The sequence below is a fragment of the Engystomops pustulosus genome, chromosome 2, assembly GCF_040894005.1.
Source record: "Engystomops pustulosus chromosome 2, aEngPut4.maternal, whole genome shotgun sequence".
NCBI lineage: Eukaryota > Metazoa > Chordata > Amphibia > Anura > Leptodactylidae > Engystomops > Engystomops pustulosus.
The window spans coordinates 153,971,403-153,990,668 of NC_092412.1; the positions used below are offsets into that span (position 1 = coordinate 153,971,403).

At 41.7% G+C, this 19,266-nt stretch overlaps 1 protein-coding gene across 2 annotated transcripts in view; it reads left to right on the forward strand.

The window, feature by feature from the left end:
- The first annotated feature begins 8,419 nt into the window (after window positions 1-8,419).
- The window catches only part of LOC140118724 (lysophospholipid acyltransferase 2-like), a 49,068-nt gene continuing 38,221 nt past the window's right edge, over window positions 8,420-19,266 (forward strand). The window contains exons 1-2 of one of the 2 annotated variants that reach the window (XM_072136978.1): window positions 8,420-8,555; window positions 18,762-18,907. In XM_072136978.1, the coding sequence (XP_071993079.1) occupies window positions 8,478-8,555; window positions 18,762-18,907 (224 nt within the window). In that variant the 5' untranslated portion in view covers window positions 8,420-8,477. Of the gene's footprint in view, window positions 8,556-18,085; window positions 18,655-18,761; window positions 18,908-19,266 lie in introns of those variants that run through there. The other variant, XM_072136979.1, reaches the window with a different exon arrangement.

The following is a 19,266-nucleotide window of genomic DNA, read 5'->3' on the forward strand; positions in this document are numbered from 1 at the left end:
AAAACAAACAAACCCCACATATAAGGTATCACATTTTTACTTATCTTGTCTCATATAAAATGCAATAAAAATGGATCAAAATCTATATGAAGATGGTAATGCTGTAAAGCACAACATGTCCCACAAAAAAACAAGCACTCAACCAGCTCTATAGATCAAAAATGATGCCACTTGGAAAATACACAAATGATAGATTTTTTCCTGACATTGGGGTTAATTCTACAAAATTATTAAACTAAATAGGAATAAAAATCGCTGAAATCGTGTTGACGCATAGAATAAAGATAACGGGGATATTTACCAGGGCCTCTGCGCCACGTCAGTGGAAACCCTGAAATAATCGCAAATGCTAGCTTATTGTTAGCACTTGCAATTATTTACCCCAATCTGCCACCTTCACACCAGTGGGACGGGAAGGGGTTTAAAGGGGGCGGACGGGTGGCCGGCCCAGTGGAGAGCGCGGCAGGCCGGGAGTGGGCCAGTGCGGGGTGTTACTGTCCCCACGCCTTTGCTGCAGCCGGAGACTTTTCAAGTTTCTATAAGAGATAAATGCTGCCCGAGACCGGAACACAAGCGCTGGTGTATGATAACTATCCCCCATCATGTTACTTAGGGTATACAACAATAGTCAAAAATTAATTACAAAATTGATATTTTTTTCTACAGCCCCCAGATATAGGCACCCCAAAATAGGATCACTGAAAAATGAATTTAAAACTGCAAAAAATTAGCCCTTATCTGGCAACATTAACAGAAAAACAAATATTTTATAGCTCACACAAGTGCGCCCATGGAACAACCAATAACGGCTAAATTTTTTAGGGCAAAACTGGCTAATGCATGGCCCACCTTCCCTACTGTACCTCACTGTGGGCTCATACAACGTCCACATGTGGGGTGTGGGTCCATAATAAATTTTAAGATTTTTTTTTATCTTTTGCGAATATGGTATGTAGATTTTAGGGCTACATTAACTTATTACTGACAAAATAGAACCATTCTAAGTTTCACCTCCAATTCTTTTTTGTTACTATGAAGATCTCATAGGGTAAACAATCTTCTTAAAAGCTGTTTCTAATAGTTTGAGGGTTGCAGATGTCAGCGTCACCAGAGCTCGCCGTAAAGCAGGCGTTCCACAGATGCGACTAGCCCGCGGTGGCAGTGAGGAACCTTAGCAGAAGACACTCTCGTTGTCAGGTTCAGGCATAGGGTCAATGCAGGCAGCAGAGATGCAAGGTCAAGTCCAATCCGGGGTCAGCAACGGGAGGTCCAGGCAGATGGGAACGAGAACACAGGCACATGGGACGTAGGAACGCAGGAACACACAGGAACGCAGGAGCAGGAACCCACAGAAACACAGGAATGCTTAGGAATGTCGCTAGGAAGATTTCTCAATGGTGTAGGCACTCAAAGATCCGACAAGGAAGGTTGCGGATTATAAGGAGATGGAGTTCAGCCAGTGCACCAATCAGCGGTGCGCTGGCCCTTTAAAGAGAACCCGTCATGCAAAATAACCCCCCTAAACTAAATATATTTTCATAAACTGCCATTAGAGAGCATTGCCTCTATCCCTTCATTGTCCCTCTACATGCCTGTAAACCTAAGCAATGAGGTACTAAAGCTGTATGCAAATGACCTGTGAAATGTCCAATGAAGCATTAGCATATTCAAGCTGTCCACTCTATTCATGAGTGGGAGGCACAGCCACACCCCCAGTGCTTGACTGACAGCCTGTATAATGATGTGAGGCTGTATAATGATGTGCTTCCTGGTGCTGGTGGCCACGCCCCCTGCAGCCTGTGTGTGTGTTTAGGAGAGATACAGCAGCTCCAGGCTGCAGCCATGTTATAGCAGAACATGTCAGATTCATGTGTAGCTGATGTCTGTGTCTCTCATCTGTATATTAGGAGGATGCAGCATGTCAGCAGATGCAGCACACACTAGCCATGCTTTACTATACATTACACACAGACAGGAGCAGGGGGAGGAGAGGGGAGGGGTAACAGGGGTGACATCACTGCCTCTGACCATGTGACCAGCCTCATTTACATGATAAAGAATAGATGATTTTACAATGAATAATGTATGAAATAACTAGATAAAGGTTGGGATGGGATCCTTGTGAGCTTCTCCAACAGGTAGAGGTGACAGGACAAGTGGCAGAGACCTGATGACAGGTGTCCTTTAAATTCCTGACAGCCACCAAGTGCGCGCCCTAGTCCGCCGGAGAGCAGGACCCTGGACAGGTGAGTCCGTAGCGGCAGTCAGAGTGGGGGCACACAGAGGAACACGGGTGTGCCCATGACACATATTTGAAAATGGAGTGATGTATAGGGGGTTTCTAATATAATATATTTCCAATCTCAATGATCCCCAAAAAAGTCCTTTCAAAATCGCTTTGAAAATAAAAAAAAAACGAATTTGTTTGCCACATAAAAGATCCAGACATTTAAAAAAAAATATGAAAACATAAAGCAGACATATGGGAAATGTAATTTAGTAAATAATTTGGGTAGTAAAACCATCTGTCTGAAAAAAATGTTTAAATATTTTTTATAAATATACTCAAAAGTTATCAGTCAAAATTTACCGCTTAACGAGAAGTCCACCATCAAGCATGGATAAACCAGGGACACTTACCCATAGATCCGGACACTGTGACTGTGGTAATCTTGTCATCCAAGGCCTTCTAAAGCTAAGTTTTAAAATGATGCCAATGAGTCAGAAGGGCTCTACCTCCCCCCCCCCCCCCCAATGTGTATTCCTACAGTGGGAAAACAGCGGAATGAGGCAGGGCCGATAAAAGTGATAAAAATCTTGTGGGGGCCACCATTGAATGTAGTTCAGACAGGGAACAGCAATCGCTATATACTGCTCCCCAGCAATAACTGCAGACAGTCTCCACAGTAATCACTATATACAGTGCCCAGTATTCACTATATACAGTGCCCAGTATTCACTATATACAGCCCCCCAGAGATCAATATATACAGCTCCCACAGCAACCACTATACACTGCTCCGCCAGCAATCACTATATACAGCTCCCCCAGCAACCACTATATACTGCTCCCCCAGCAATCACTATATACAACCCCCCAACATTACCTATATACAGTTCCACAGCATTAACTATATACAGCCCCCATAATAACTATATACAGCCCCCCTATAACTATATACAGCCCCCTATAATATATACAGCCTCCCTATTATAACTATATGCAGCCTCGCTATAATAACTATATACAGCCCCCTATAATGACTATATACAGTCCCCTATAATAACTATATAATCCCCCTATATTAACTAAATACACCCCCTATAATAACTATATACAGCCTCGCTATAATTATATAGTCCCCCTATAACAACTATATACAGTCCCCCTATAACAACTAAATACAGCCTCCTTATAATAACTAAACACAGCCCCCTTAAATAACTATATACAGCTTCCCTATAACTACCCTGTTTCCACGAAAATAAGACAGTGTCTTATAATAATTTTTGCTCCTAAAGAGGTACTAGGTCTTATTTTCAGAATTTACATTTATCGTTGAACAAAAAATCAACTTCTCTGACATCCTTATGACTCTCCAAACTCTGAATTTTATGCTGTATTTCTTGTGACTACATTTCTATAACTTCTAGAATCATTGGCCCCAATCTCTCATGTTTAGTAAAAGCACTTTCCATAAATGACCCATCTTTTCCTGGTAGCTCCTGGTATCCCATTTGCAGCACAACAGCCAGTGATTTCATTCCATGAATTCTTCCCCATCTCACAACCTTCTGCAGCATCTAAAAGATTTCCTAATACTAATGTATGGCGCTGGGGGGAGCTGCTGCAATGACTGCCGCTAGGTCTTATTTTCAGGGGAGGCCTTATATTTCTAAACCTGGACAAAATTGTACTAGGTCTTATTTTCGGGGGATGTCTTATATATGTCCCCTATAATAACTATATACAGTCCTAGATAAAATAATTTAACTGTACTGACCTTCCATCGTAGTCCTAATGCGCACCAACCTCCTTCCTTTCCCTTGCGGTGTCAGGATAGTGGATATCGGAGGTGTACCATGATGGCCATGCTACAGCCCGAATCGCCCACATTTGATGGGGGCCCCTTTAAGGACAAAGTGGTGGGGGCCCTGGAGTGCATGCCCCCCTAAAATCTAGCCCTGGGACGAGGTAACAAGGAAGTACTGAGGGAGCCTGGGGTAAGGTGAGTCACTGTAACAGCTTTTGAAAACAGACCATGGGGGGGCTTAGGTAGAGCCTTCCTTGCTTATTCGCATAATATTAAATGTTTGTTTTTTGTTTTTTTTTTTACAAAAAGGGCTGCGTCTTTAAGGGGTTTAGAAGAAAACAGAGTGTGGGAGTGTTTGCAAGTGTGTATTTGTCCTAAGTGTGATTTAGGATTAAAGGAGGAAGTTTTTTTGGATCAAGCAACTAATACCTAAGTACAGTTCAAATTTTTTACATTGATGTCCTCTTGTGTGGGTTTACTTGCAGGAGATAATAATAATACAGGAGCCAAATAATGTTATAAGTTTTTTTTAGAAGGAAGGAGGCCATGGATAACAAATATAAGGCCCCTTCCACACTTGCGTTTTTCATGCGCGTGTTCTGCGCATGCTTTTGACGCGCAGAACTTGCATTGTACTCTGACCCATTGTAATCAATAGGCTTTTTCAGACTTGCACTTTTTTTCATGCGCACACGCGTTTTTTTTTAATGTGCGTTTAAATCTCGGCATGCTCTACTTTTGCAAGTCACACGCGTGAAAAACGCACCATACAAGTCTATTGAGATGCATCAAAAACGCATTGCACTCTGACACACAAGCAAGTGCAAGGCGTTTTTCACGCATCAATTACCATAGAGAAGATAGACCACAGTCATGAGTGCTTTTCACGCGCATGAAAAACTGAGACACTGAACAAACTCTGACTGAAAACTGATTCAAAATGTCAGTTTTTCACTGACCAAACCCTGATGGCATCCTGATCAAACTCTGACGTGATCTGCAACGCAAGTGTGGAAGGGGCCTAAGTGTCTCTGATTTATCATGCTGGATTGTGATGGTAAATTTCCTTTAGTTACTAGAAAATACATTTTTGACATTAGTAGGATTTTGTAAATAACTGTCGCTTCAATGGTTAATTATTTGCCCTCCAAATCTGGAATCAGGACAGGCAAGATTTATTCTGCTAATCTTGCCTACACCTAGCTACACGCCCTTTTATAGCTGCTGAGTCACCCATTTTAACCGTTTATGGTAACAATATGCATTGTCCACCTCAGCCATTACAGCTAGGTTAGCGAGTCAGACTGTCCCACAACGCTTTCTTACTTAGTTACAGAAACAGTGAATCTAAGTCGTATTAAAAGGAACAACCCCCACTTGTATGACTACAGTACGTCTCATAGTGATCTGCTGCTGACTCACTCGTGTCCCGAGTGCGAGTACAGAGCAAAACATGAGACAAGGATTACTGAAAAGAGGTTGTTTGTTTTGTGTGATGTTATGTTTCAGTGGTAGCAGTAAGGCATAGCAACCAATCAAATCTTTTTCTAACCTTGATTCATAGTGGCTTCTAATCATAAATACTGTATTGCAGTATATAGTCAATATACAGACTTTAGATTACAATTGGTAGGCTGTACAGGCGGTCCCCTACTTAAGAACACCTGACTTACATACGACCCCTAGTTACAAACGGACCTCTGGATGTTGGTAATTTACTGTACTTTAGCCTTAGGCTACAAAAAACAGCTATAACAGTTATCACTGGTGTCTACAATGAAGATGTATTGTTAATCCTGGTTCTAATGACAATCAAACATTTTTAAAATCCACTTGTCACAGAGACCAAAAATAATTTGGCTGGGGTTACAATTATAAAGTATACAATTCCGACTTGCATACAAATTCAACTTAAGAACAAACCTACAGACCCTATATTGTATGTAACTGCCTGTAATATAAAATGCTGAATGAGAGGCTCTTGGCCAGCATGGCAAACGATCGGCACGCCAGCTGGAAGACATCACAGGGGGCAACAAATAATACAAATATGGGCTTGCTAATGCTACACTCTTGTTCACAGCTGGAGCCCACAGGCAGCGAATTCTCCCAGAACAGTTTTTAATATAAGTAGTTCTGACCAGCATCCATGTCCTCTGCAGCAATGGTCCTCAACCTGTTTTTTGCCCCAGAAAACATCAGGGTATAATTGAATTAGTTGTGGACGATTGAGGGAGAGGAGATACGTTTGTTTGTGTTTGGCTGTAGTGATGGGTTGTTTACGAACGAGCCGGCACAAATGCATGAGAGAAGTCGGCTCCTCCCGCCCCTATTCTGTCACCACGTCCCCTCTAACATGACAATTATGGGTTAAAAGTGGAGTGGGAATGGGTGGCTGGCTGCCTGAAAACTTATTTCTATGTCATTTTTCCGGGTTCGGGGTCAGTGGACCACCGCAGGAGATGGTACTAGCAGACACCTGGGACTGGAGTCTCAGTGGCACCTGGTTTTCACCAGAGCCGCAAGGCAGGATGGTCTTGCTGCGGCAGGGTGCCACCAGGTCGTTCCACAGGTACGACCAGCCCGCGGTGGCAGCCAAGGTAAAGGTACAGAATCGGAATCCAGGCTCATGGTCAGGCAGCAAGTCAGGGCAGTCGGCAGAGATGCGGAGGTCAGGTCTGAGGTAACAATAGGGATACAGCAGAGCAGGGAAGGAACAATTACAGGAACTCACAGGAGGCTTTATCTTAGGCTAGGTAGCCCAAGGATCCTGGGAAAAGCCGGCCTTTAAGGAAACCCGGGAGGGGCAGCGCCAATCAGCATGCGCTGGCTCTTTAAATCCTAGAGTGCTGGTGTGCGCGCACCCTAGGGAGCGGGGACGCGTGTGCGACCTAGCCTGGAGCAGGGCAGGATCGCGGAGAGGTAAGAGCGGGCTGGGGACCCTGGCAGAGCCGCAATAGCGAGCCATCCAGGAGCCGGACTTCCCATCACTATTTGGCTGCAGCACTTCTGCGTTTCACACCTCCCACTGCCCATTGTCATACTGGTACTATGTGCAAACGGATGTGCGAGTGCCACACCTCCACACATTTAGCGCTTATTCATACATTACCTTTTTCTTACTCAGTATGCCATCTGTGATTTTCCAAGGACAGAATACTACTTCTGTTTCTTCAGCATTGTATCTACAACATTCACATCCATATGGCATTTGTTCATCAGCTTTTCGTAAAAAAAAAATATATATATATATATATAAGTTTACAGGAAATATATAATACCTTCATTGAGAAGGTAAAACATTGCCAGTATGTGAACTGGTGCAATAAAAGACACTTTTATTCGTGCGTGCTACATCAATTCATATACTTTTGGATATTGGTTTGGTCAAAACCAGTGAAGACCAAATTCTGCCATACACATATGGTTTACATGAATTAGAAGGCAAAACCCAGAATCATGAGTTAAAAAAAAAAAAAGGCTACCACTATCCCCCTCCCCCGGAACTCACCAGATGTTGCTGGCAGGGAGCCAGGTAATTATAAACTATTGAAATGATTCAAAATGCTGACAAAGGCATTTTTAAAGTCAGGCTAAAAATTATTTTGGGCTTGCCTGATTTATCTTAGTGGTTGATATGTTTGGCATGTGAGTTGGTTTTTTAAGTCAAATGTTAAAAAAAAACCACTTGCTCTGGAGTTTAGTTGCACATGAAGTTGTTTTTTACTGCATTTATGCAAAACTTTGTAACTAATTCTAACATCCACATTTGGACTTTTAAGATAAATCATGGGCAACAGAGTAGAACTTTGAAAAATGAGGGTAAAAGTCAAAAATTTTGGCAATTAATGTCCCCCTCCCCATCCATAAACTTTTGTGAAAATAATAGCACAGACTTTAAAAGTTTCTCCACGGGCCATTGATCAGTGTGCAAAAAAATGATGTGAAAAAACACATAGAATAGAATGTTCAGTGAGGCATCGGTGAATATTGATGCCATACAGATGTGTGAATAAGCCCATAGTCAGCAGCTGCCTCATCCTTGGGCACACAACACACAGATTCCAGGGCTGGCATTGGCCCGCAGCCCAGTGATTTGGGGAGCACTGCTCTACAGGATGCAGATGGCAGATTCTTACAACTTCTGGGACAATCCGTGATGGTTGGCAAACACAATCCTCAGCTATTCCAAGCGAAACTGTGAAGAGGGGCGACTCTATAGATAACTTTGTTTTAGTGCCCCAGATGGCATATCTTCTGCTGTTCTTATTGCCAATACTTGAGGTGCCCTCCCTCCATTGACAGTGTAAGGTGCAGCCTGGCAGCTTTTCGGGTGTGGTAATGTGGGTGGGTGTGTAGTAGGTAAAGTGTCAGTGAGGAGCGGGTGTGGAGTAGGACATCACTCAGGAAGAGGCTTAGTAGTACAGTCGGAGGGGAGAGAGTATGAAGGAAGCCGGGGAGCCTGGGGCGGCCCCGCTGCATGTCATGAGGCAGATGCTCAGGAACCTTCCCATAGAACAGGTGTGTAAAGGCGGAGTGTGAGTGAGGGACCCGCGTGTGTTCATAGTAATCAATAAGCGGATGCATGTATGGCTCAGTTCACATTAAGTTAAGTGCGGTTAAGTTGTGGAGGCAGTGTTGGTGTAGCCTGTAACGCGGGGTAGAAGAGGGGGAGGTTGTGAGAGCAAGGGTTAATCAGGAAAGGAGGCAGCGCTGGGAGAGCAAGGAGTTAACTAGAAAGGGAGCAGCCAGCATCGAGATGAGAGCTCGGCCCTTCCTTCTTCCTCCTGACAGATGTAAGAAGAGGTCCTAAGGGCTGCTCCCACGGGCTGATGCAGCTGAGCGCGGCCGGTAACGGCTCCTACCACACGTGGCCCCCCGCCCCTCATAGCGGCTGTGCCCGCCGCACCGTCTCGGGAAACATCCCGTCCCGCATCCTTGTATCACACAAGCAGAGCCGCCGCCTCCTCATGTCACGGCTCTGCTGCGACACGTGTTTTTGAACGGAATAGGAGGCGATCTCCCCATTTAACTCCTCATCTGCCCCTTCGCCTGCACTTCCACCACTTCCCTGTGACTATAGCCGATATGTCCGAGTGATGGGTCCTTCGTGAACCATGGGATTTGGCTCTTCGCTTATTTATTTTCTGGTCACGCCCCCTTCAACCCCAAAATTGCAGGTTCAAAGTGGAGAGGGGGGGGGGGGTGGATGGCTGACTACCTCTCTATGTAATCACATAGGGAGCCGTTCAGGAGCTGGAAGAGCTGGATCTTTAGGGCTTTTTATACAGAACGTAAAGTTTTAGTATTTGTGTTCAGTATGTGTCCCATATACAATCAGTACCTCACCAAAAACACGCTCCATGTGACATCCATATGCCATCTGTCCTTGCAGATCTAGAAGATGAAAGAAGACTGGTCAATCATGTAAATGACTCAAATATAGGCCTCAGGTCACATCATGTATCCTAGCAACAGAACTCAACAACGGACTACACACGGATTACACACGCTTTACAATGGAGTGCGTTCAGTTGATAGGAAACATCATGTGATCTGAGGCCTATATTTGAGTCATTTACATAATTGACCAGTTTTCTTTCATTTTCTATGGATTTCAATTTATTTCAATAGGACTGGACCAAATGAAAAATAAACAGGGAGCAAGAAAAATACACAGTGGGCATTAACCTCTTAATGCTCAGTGTCCGATAAATTGGAGCTGGGGTGGCATTGGAATACACCGTCATCGTGGAGGGTGCCGATTGCTGTCATGGCAGCCCTGATGTCCGATCAGGATCCCATTGCTGTCCTCAGGCAGTACCTGTAAGATCCTGTCTGTGGCAAGATCTTAAAGGCACAGTGTGCATAGGCTGACATCACTAATACCCTGCAATACATCAGTATTTCAGGGTATTCTCTTGAACAAGCAATCATCTTATTGCTTGTCCATGTCCCATGGTGGAAGAAATAGAATAGTAAAATAAACACCAAAAATTATGATTTTTACCTATTTCATCCCACAAAAAATGCAATAAAAAGTGATCACAAACATATGTACTTCAGAATCATATAGTTGCAAAGTACAACATGTCCCACAAAAAAATAAGCCATCAAGCAGTTATGCCACTTGGCAGACGGTGATGAAAAAATGATAGATTTTTTTCCAGAGTTTAAGTTTTATGTAGCAAATTTAGGAAAACGTATATTTAAGTATTTTAAGTAACCATACTGACCCATAGGATAAAGATAACATGATTATTAGGCTATGCAGTGAACACAAAAAGGTTAATACAGTCATGGCCATAAGTTTTGAGAATGACACAAATAATATATTTTCACATGATCTGTTGGTTTATGTGTGTTTGTCAGATGTTTTTATCACATACAGAAATATAAGTGCAATCATATTATGAGTAACAAAAGCTTTTATTGACAGTTAGAATGAGTTAATGCAGCAAGTCAATATTTGCAGTGTTGACCCTTCTTCTTCAGGACCTCTGCAGTTCTCCATTGCATGCTCTCAATCAACTTCTGGACCAAATCCTGACTGATAGCAGTCCATTCTTGCACAATCAATGCTTGCATTTTGTCACAATATGTTGGTTTTTGTTTGTCCTCCCGTCTCTTGATGATTGACCACAAGTTCTCAATGGGATGAAGATCTTAGGAGTTTCCAGGCCATGGACCCAAAATCTCTATGTTTTGTACCCTGAGCCATTTAATTATCACCTTTGCTTTATGGCAAGGTGCTCCATCATGCTGGAAAAGGCATTGTTGATCACCAAACTGCTCTTGGAAGGTTGGGAGAAGTTGCTCTTGGAGGACATTCTGGTACCATTCTTTATTCATGGATGTGTTTTTAGGCAAGACTGTTAGAGAGCCAATTCCCTTGGCTGAGAAGCAACTCCACACAGTTGACATGAGACAAGTCTGGTGGTATCGCTCACCTTGTCTTCTCCGAACAAGCTGTTTTCCAGATGTTCCAAACAATCGGAAACATACAGAAAACCGTTATTCGATTTGTAAGCCGCACATCAAAATAAATTATTCAGACGTTTCAAAAATTATAAAAATGTAAAGTAGACATATAGGAAATGTTATACAGCAACTAATTTAGGTGGTAAATAGATCTGCCTGAAAACATAATGATTTTGTAAATAAACGCAAAACTTAAATATACCAAAACCAAAATGTTACCACTAAAATGAAGTACAAAACGTAAGAAAAAAAATCTCAGAATCGCTTTAAATGTAATAGTGTTCGAAAGTTATAACCATATAAAGTGACAAACGTCAGAATACAGGGTTGGATCTAGAGGCAACTGAAATTGTGTACAGCAGGACTGATAGAGACTTATATCTGTGAAATGCTGCATTTTTGTTAATAACAATGAAGAATTGAAGAACAAAGAGAATGTGTTATTTTGTTGTGCTGAGTACATATAAGAAACTTGCCTTTAAGGGGTTAAGGCTCCTTTCACATGATGGCAGCGCACTGGAGTGGAGGGTGAAAGAAGTGCGGCACACATGTTCTCACGGAGAAGATAGAGTGTGCTCTATCTTTTCCCCCCAATATGGTATGGCACGGTGGGAAATATGTCCATAAAAATGGATGGATGTATTGCCCATTAAAAGGCATGGGAACGTACACAACCGTACCGCACTGTTATGGTATGAGTTGCATTCAGTGGTTTTCACACTTTCGTGTGAAAGTGGCCTTGCAATTTAAATTTAAAATTTTATGTGCTCATGAAAGTTTTGGCTCTAATTGGTATGGCGCCTAACACAATTGCCTCACATTCATTTGGGATTTTGGCTCCCACTGAGGTATTGCGATAGGGCTTGTCCGAGGGTATAGTGAAGGGTATATGTTAATGAGAGTTCACTCTTCTTCAATCTGCACTATGCTTATGATTTTAATTTCCTGTGTTTTTTTCAGGACCGAGGCTAGTGTCCACTGGCTGGGGATACAGGGCATGAAGCATTGCTTCCTCAGTTGAATTATTATGCACATATGGATAGGGCACCAGACATTTTAGTACTCCACCTAGGGCAGTGATGGCGAACTGGTGCCAGAGGTGGCACTCAGAGCGCTTTCTGTGGGCACTCAGGCTATCAGCCCAGAACAGAGTTCACCAAACAGGAAGAAATCCATTAAATCTTCCTGCTGTCCTAGGCAACTTATGAGATGCTGCGCACAGCAATATTTTACAGTGACACTTCATTGACTGTTTGGAACTACTTGATAAGTGTGAAGTTGTTGAAAGAAGTGCATTATCTTTGGAAGTGCTCCTGCTGGACCCATCATTTTTTCTAAACAGAGAGACCCTGGAGAGAAGCTACAATGAGAGTCTGAATTTGCCCACCTTGATTCAACTGTATTGGTGGCATCAGGTGGCCGATACAATTAAAGAAGTGGAAGAACAGGTAGCAACAAGTTACTGTTTAAAATGGCACATTGGCACATCAGGGTAAATAAGTGGATTTTGGTTGTAGTTTGGGCACTCGGTCTCTAAAAGGTTCGCCATCACTGACCTAGGGTAACAAGGACCTGGCCACCCTTACTTGTAGGAATCTCATTAAAGGACATCTACCATCAGATATACTGACGGTAGATTCCTCAAACATTTTTACTCATTATGATGGTTTATTTCAGAAACTGTTTTTGTTAAACAATGGAAGAGAGAGATTTTACTAAAAACACTTTTATAAACCATGCTAAAGAGCCGGAGACACTCAGGTTTACGTCCCGGCTCCCAAGGCTGATAATGTACGCCCCCTTGTGGTTAATACAGCCAGGACCTGCCTTTGGATCATTCAGACTGCCAGGGACTTTATTCAGCAGTCTAAAATTCTTGCGGAGACTTTCCTTCAATGCAGCTGAAAAGGAAAGTCTCAGCACTGCTGGTGTCTGTGCTCTCCTCAGTATTATCTCCTGCAGGAGAGGCAAGGGCTGCTCAGCACATTTACAAATAAACTCTTCCTCGTGTTTTTGCTACAGGCAGAAAGAAAACATGACAGGAATGTGACTGAGCTAGAAAAGTTTTGCTCCGCAGTCATGCACAGAACATTTAAGTTCTCCAGCGTGTGTCCAATGCTATCATTGTATGGTTATACTCATACTGACAGGCATCTGGGCCTCTGTTACTCAGGCTGTCAGGAATTCAGTCATCCTCCAGCGTGGAGAGGAGGGACCTCACATCATATCCTGGACACAGCTATTCCTTTCTGCAATATCACACTGGTCAGGACAAGGCTTCCTTGTCTTGTAACACCACAATTCAGTGATGAGCAGCCGTAGCCTAATTCTGAAAGGGGCTTGGGACCTTCAAGCTCATTCATACAGGCGTGGCCATTTTATAACCACAAAAAAACACCCGTTTTCAGTCCTTTTTGTGTCAGTATTGTATGAACATCCGTTTTTCTTACACTGAAAAAAAGGACACGTAAAATAGCCATTTGGACAAGGGTCACTATGCTATTTATGGAAATCGCAGCTAACATAGTGAAGAATAAACACAGATGTGTGAATGAGTACATGGGCAAAAGCTCATGACTGCTAGAATGTACATGTCTGCTATTTATCAGGCTGAGCATACGTACCAACAATAAGTAGAACATGTCCTAGTTAGAGCGGTTTTCAGTTACCCATTGACCAATAGAAGTCAAAGGGAGGAATAGAAAGGAAGCCAATCTGATGCAAATTGGCTGGGGAAAAAATCTAGGAAGGAGGAGTCACCTCCGAAACGTCGCTGTTCACACCTGTTCATTCCATGTAACCCCACGGACAGCGGGACACTATACTCGTCATACGTTGCCATGGACGTTGAATTTATAGAAATGTGGTGATGTATAAATCCCTTGTTTGAAAATAAATTGCAGAGAATTTTTTGGCCAGCACAATCCGGTCATATGGCCAGATTGGTGGCTGTGCAGCAAATCCAGAAAATTGACACCCGTAGCTACTACCCATATACGGTTTACCAGAAAGCATGGCAAATGGAGAGAAGGCAGGGGGCAAGATAAATCCTCTGCTAGCAGCTAAACACCTGCAGATAGCTAATTAGAGTCAATTAGAGAATTGCTTAGTGCAGAGTTAGGCAAAAGTTTTTATACTTTACAGTTGTTCTTTAAAGTTCGGTTCTGCTCTAAACTACTGGCCTTTAAATCCAGCAGTAACATTAAAGTTTATTTGTAATAGAATTTCTATGAGATGTTTGATTATTAAACCAAAATTTGACCTTAGCCTTATATGCTAGTGGTTGTAGTTAAGAGCTTATCACACTTTGCTGCGTATCATAATCACTTTCATCTAAATTGTTATACAAAGGTCATTTAGAGAGCAGGAGAAAATGGTGACCTAGTACCTTGGGAAAGCACATATGCTATTCATATCACAGACTGTTCTATGAATATGCCTTACATTTTTCAAGAATGTAGGTCCTACATCTATCTTAAGAACTGGACTTCCTGACCCTTGTGTCCTAGTTGCTGTAATTAGAGAGGTGATTGAGTATGCATTGTTCTTACTATTTACAATTAGATGAGTAAAACCTTGTGTAATTTGTGAACATGAGCTAACTGCACAAACTGCGTTTTTTCTCACGGCCCCTTTGACCACAAATTGTAGAGCAAGATCTATTCCTGCCCACATTGCATCGCGGAAAGTCATCTGCGAGGTGTGAATGCACTATGGGCCAAACACAGCGGCACATGGCCAATTACAGCCATTTATGGCCTGCAAACTGCACATTGTTGTGTGCACAAGGCCTAAGGCTTAGACTAAAGTTAGTGCTGCATTATGGCTCCCTGGTGTCAGTAATACAACAGCTTCTGTGGCCCATCATTTTCTATTTCCTGTTTCTGTAATGGAACAGAAAGATAGAACTAACAATGCGTTGAACCCAACCTAGATGATCAATATAGCCATCATGGGCATTTAGCCATACATTAGCCCCTTAGTGACTCGGCTTGAAAAGGCTCTAGTGACCAGCCATTTTTAGCGAATATTCGTAAGCAGCAGTTTAAGGGCCATAACTTTTCTTTTTTGGTATGCTACCTTAACATTTTTTGCTCTGTTTTTCTCGGGACACATAGATCTAGGTTAAAACATAATAAAATATTTTTAAAAATGTCCTTTTTATTTTTTATGAATATTAAGTCATATTTTGTGTGTATGTATGTTTTTACTTAATATGTCCCCCATGAGGTCTTAAAAGACCCCTAGGGGACATTTTAATTTTTTTCTTTATTCCTTTTGTTTTACAAGTTTTTCCCCTGTAACTGAGGCATCTATAAGAGCCTCATTTACAGGGGGAAAACCACCACCTGTCCCTGGTGCTGATCAGAGCTGGACCGGGTCTAATTAGACCCAGCAGCTCTGATAAACCCCTTTAGAGTCTATAGCTACTTCAGCGCAATGCTGTGAGGAGCGGAGAAGGGAGAAGCGGTAACAAACCACATCTCCCTTCTCCCTAGGGTCTCTGGGTGTCTCTGACACCTGGAGACTGGGTCCTGCTCCTGCAGCTAGTGCAGGAGCAGTAGAAAACTGCAGCACTGTCCAAAGACTTCGGACCTGTAGCTACGTCTAAAGTTTATATCGAGTACAAACAAGCACCTTCAAACACTCTACCTTTATTACAGGGCTACAAATATCTAATGATGCGATGTAACATTGATTCAGTTATTCTTCGTATTGTTTTTTAACTCTACCTTATTAGAAATTTTTAATAAATGATTTTGCATGTAAAAGTTAAGGTATATATGATAGGGAATGGTATATGCATTCTTGCATGAAGTTGGATTGTGCCTTAAATACAGCAGGTAAGACGGTAATTTAAAAGATAGACCTATATAGGTCATGTTAAGCACTAAAGCCCAATATTGACTATTGAGTTAAATGTAAGCATATCAGATATTTAGTTCTATTCTCTGTATCTGGTTTTATCAATTCAAGATGTTGGATTTTGGTATTGGCCTCTTAAAATAATAAAATACATATGCTATGCAGGAGAAGGAAACAAAATATGACTGCAAATGGATATAAAAGAATGACCCAATTTAAGGAGATGCCAATGTAGAGTAGTCACAGACAGGCTGATTACAGAGTGTGTCCCTTGACATCCTTAAAGAGGTTTCACACCACATCAAGTGCCATGTAAAGTTTTCTCTGTATTGATTACAATATTACGCCCCTAAATTAACCCTACCACTGTGATCCTCACCAATCAAAGGGTAGGAGAAAACTTTTTGTTGCTGGACAACCACTTTAACACAGTCAACAGTTGAATTCATGATGTCCACTTTGCTCTCCTGCAGTTCATTCAGAAGATAATCATCACGTTAATTATAGCGCAGTTGCTATGTACAACACGGTACATAGTTTTTACCATTTAAATCAACTATTAATCTAAAGCTTCTATATACAACTATGTGTTCCATGGAAACATACTAAAACAAGCCATATATTGGTGGTGGAAGACTTAATCTTTTATGTTGGATGTTATCCCCAGACATCTGCTATCACACACACATTAGATCCTCAAATAATTCTTACATATTTGGCAGGTATATTAATATAAATATATATGGAGGGCAAAATTATAGAACAATGTATGATTACTTTTTTTTTTCAGAAATAATGTAATCTGCATTGATCAACATTTGATGGATTTTATGTAAGGGGTACACCATGCCACTAGAACAGTGTTTTACCAAAGTACCGTATACCAACATAAAACCTTTATTTTGCCAAAAAAGTGATGTTCATAATAATGTTTTGAAATGGCCAGCTTTACCCATTTTGCTGTGTAACAGGGGGCATTGCCCTGCGTTAATATTGCTGGCTGATTGAGTAAGAAAAATATTCTGATACACTCTGCCATGTAGCTGTATGAGCGGAAAACATTCCCCAAACCATGAAAATCCTCCGCCACGTTTCACTGACTTCTTTATATACTTTGGGTTCAGTCTTTAATTTTGCCTGCTCCTCAGCAAAGGTGCTCCATCAGTCTGATGGAGCGATGAGGGGTCCGAAGGAGGTACGTGGGACCCCATCGAATCCCTCGTTTTCCTGTGGATAGGGCCTAACTTTTGTTTGTGGGAAAACCCCTTTAAGGATAATTTCATTTCTATAGGGGTTTTGGAAGTTCTGTTAATAGAAACCCTCACATATTACCCCATTCTATTAACTTTTCCCCTCAAACTATTCAAAACAGCAGGAAGCTTGTAAATCCTTTATATATTTTACAGAACTTTGAACTTGATTTGGAATTCACTTATATTTATCATTAATACATTCATTTAGCCTTAAAATGTACCCATATAAACTGAACAAAAAATAGAAATTGCTGCTACGAATATATTGTGCAGTTTCCTCCAAGTAAGAGGACACCCCACATGTGGATGTAACCCACTGTCTGGGCACATAGCTGGGTGCGTAAGGGAAGGAGCCATTGAGCTTTTGTAGACTTGTTTGTAGAGCCCCTGGAGCTACGTTCACACATGGAATTTTGGTGCAATCCAAAGGCTCCAACTGCGATCGCTCGTTGAGGTAAGATTGCATTTATTTCGCATTTAGTTAATGTGTTGGAAACACAACGTTACCAATATATGTGATCACGAGTGGAGCCTTTCGATTGCGTTTCCAAACGCAACCAAAATGCCACGTGTGAATTTGGCCTCAGGTACCACATTCCCAGAGAATTTGTAAACTTTTTATCATGTGGCATCAGGGCATTTTAACCCCTTGACACTGATGGGCTTTTTTCATTTTACTTTTTGTTAATCGCTCCCCGTTTCCAAAAATCAATAACTTTTTCATTTTTTTGTTACAGAGCTGTATGAGGGCTTGTTTTCTGTGTAACAAATTGTATTTCCTAGTGACAGTATTTTATATTTCTGGGAATATATAAACTGGGAAGTGGAAATAAAATTCAAAATGCTGGAAAATCAACAAGAACCCGCATTTGCCCCAATTTCTTGTGGGCTCTGTTTTTATGTCTTTCACTGTACATTCCAAATGGAATCTCTAATATATTCTTTGGTTCGGTACGATGACAGGTACGATACCAAATTTATATAGGTTTTATTAGGTGTTAAAACATTTTGTACCAGAAAAAAATTATTAATTTTACCATATTCTGACTCCAATAACTTTTTCATACTTAGGAGTACGCAATGCAATGCTCATCCCCTGCTCCTCCCCGGCGCCGATATATGCCCGGCGTACAATGTAGTCTCAGATGAGTTATTAGTTGTTCTAGTTTCTGGCTGAAGTTTTCTTGCACACGGACTGAATTTCTGGTGCACGGACTGGTTGCTAGAGGTGTCCATCTGCGGGATTGACTGTTCGGCTGGTAAAACGTCTGGGTCGGGCAGCTGAACCTGAAAGTGGACATCAAGTCTGCTTTTCTCTGCTATCGAGCCGTGCAGCTGTGTGACCGTGGACATATTTTTTATAAGTATTCATCCACAGGAAGCTTCCTATTGAATGACAACAAGCAGAGATCTAGAAAACCACAAGGAATTGATTTGGAAAGTATATCAGTAAATTGTATAACTACTCATGACACAAACAACAGTATTTATTAGCTGAAATGGAACAACCCTTTTAACTGGTAAATCATCCTATATGCGTTTGTTTCTGATGACTGTAGTATTTCTTAGAAATCCGACTAAATTGTGGCTATACACATGCAATTACAATGTTTTTTATTTTTTTCAGCGTCTTTTTTTGACTGGTCAGCTCTCTGCTCTTGTTTTGGCATTTTTGTTTCGTTACTGCCTGTCGCCTTCTCAGTATGGACCAAAAGTCAGACATGGTGTTGCCACTTTCCTTGGAATCTGTCTTTCAGTCTACTGCTTTGGATGGTAAGATATCAATATAATACTAATCCTCATGCTCCATAGCAGTAAAGAACTATGTACAAAAAAGATTACTCTTAAGTTGTTTGTTTTAAGGCTAACATATGCCTGTTTGATGATAAATTCTAGATAATGGGAGAGATTTATCAGAAGTGTCTGAGGTAAAACTGATCTAGTTGCCCGTGGAAACCAATCAGAGCTCAGCTATAATTTTATACACAGCTGTTGGAAAATGAAAGCTGAGCTCTGATTGGTTGGATGGGCAACTAGAACAGTTCTACTCTCAGACTCACATGATAAATCTTCCCCAATGTCTTTAATTCCAGCTAGGTGTTGTACTGTGCCAGACACATTTAGGGAGACGT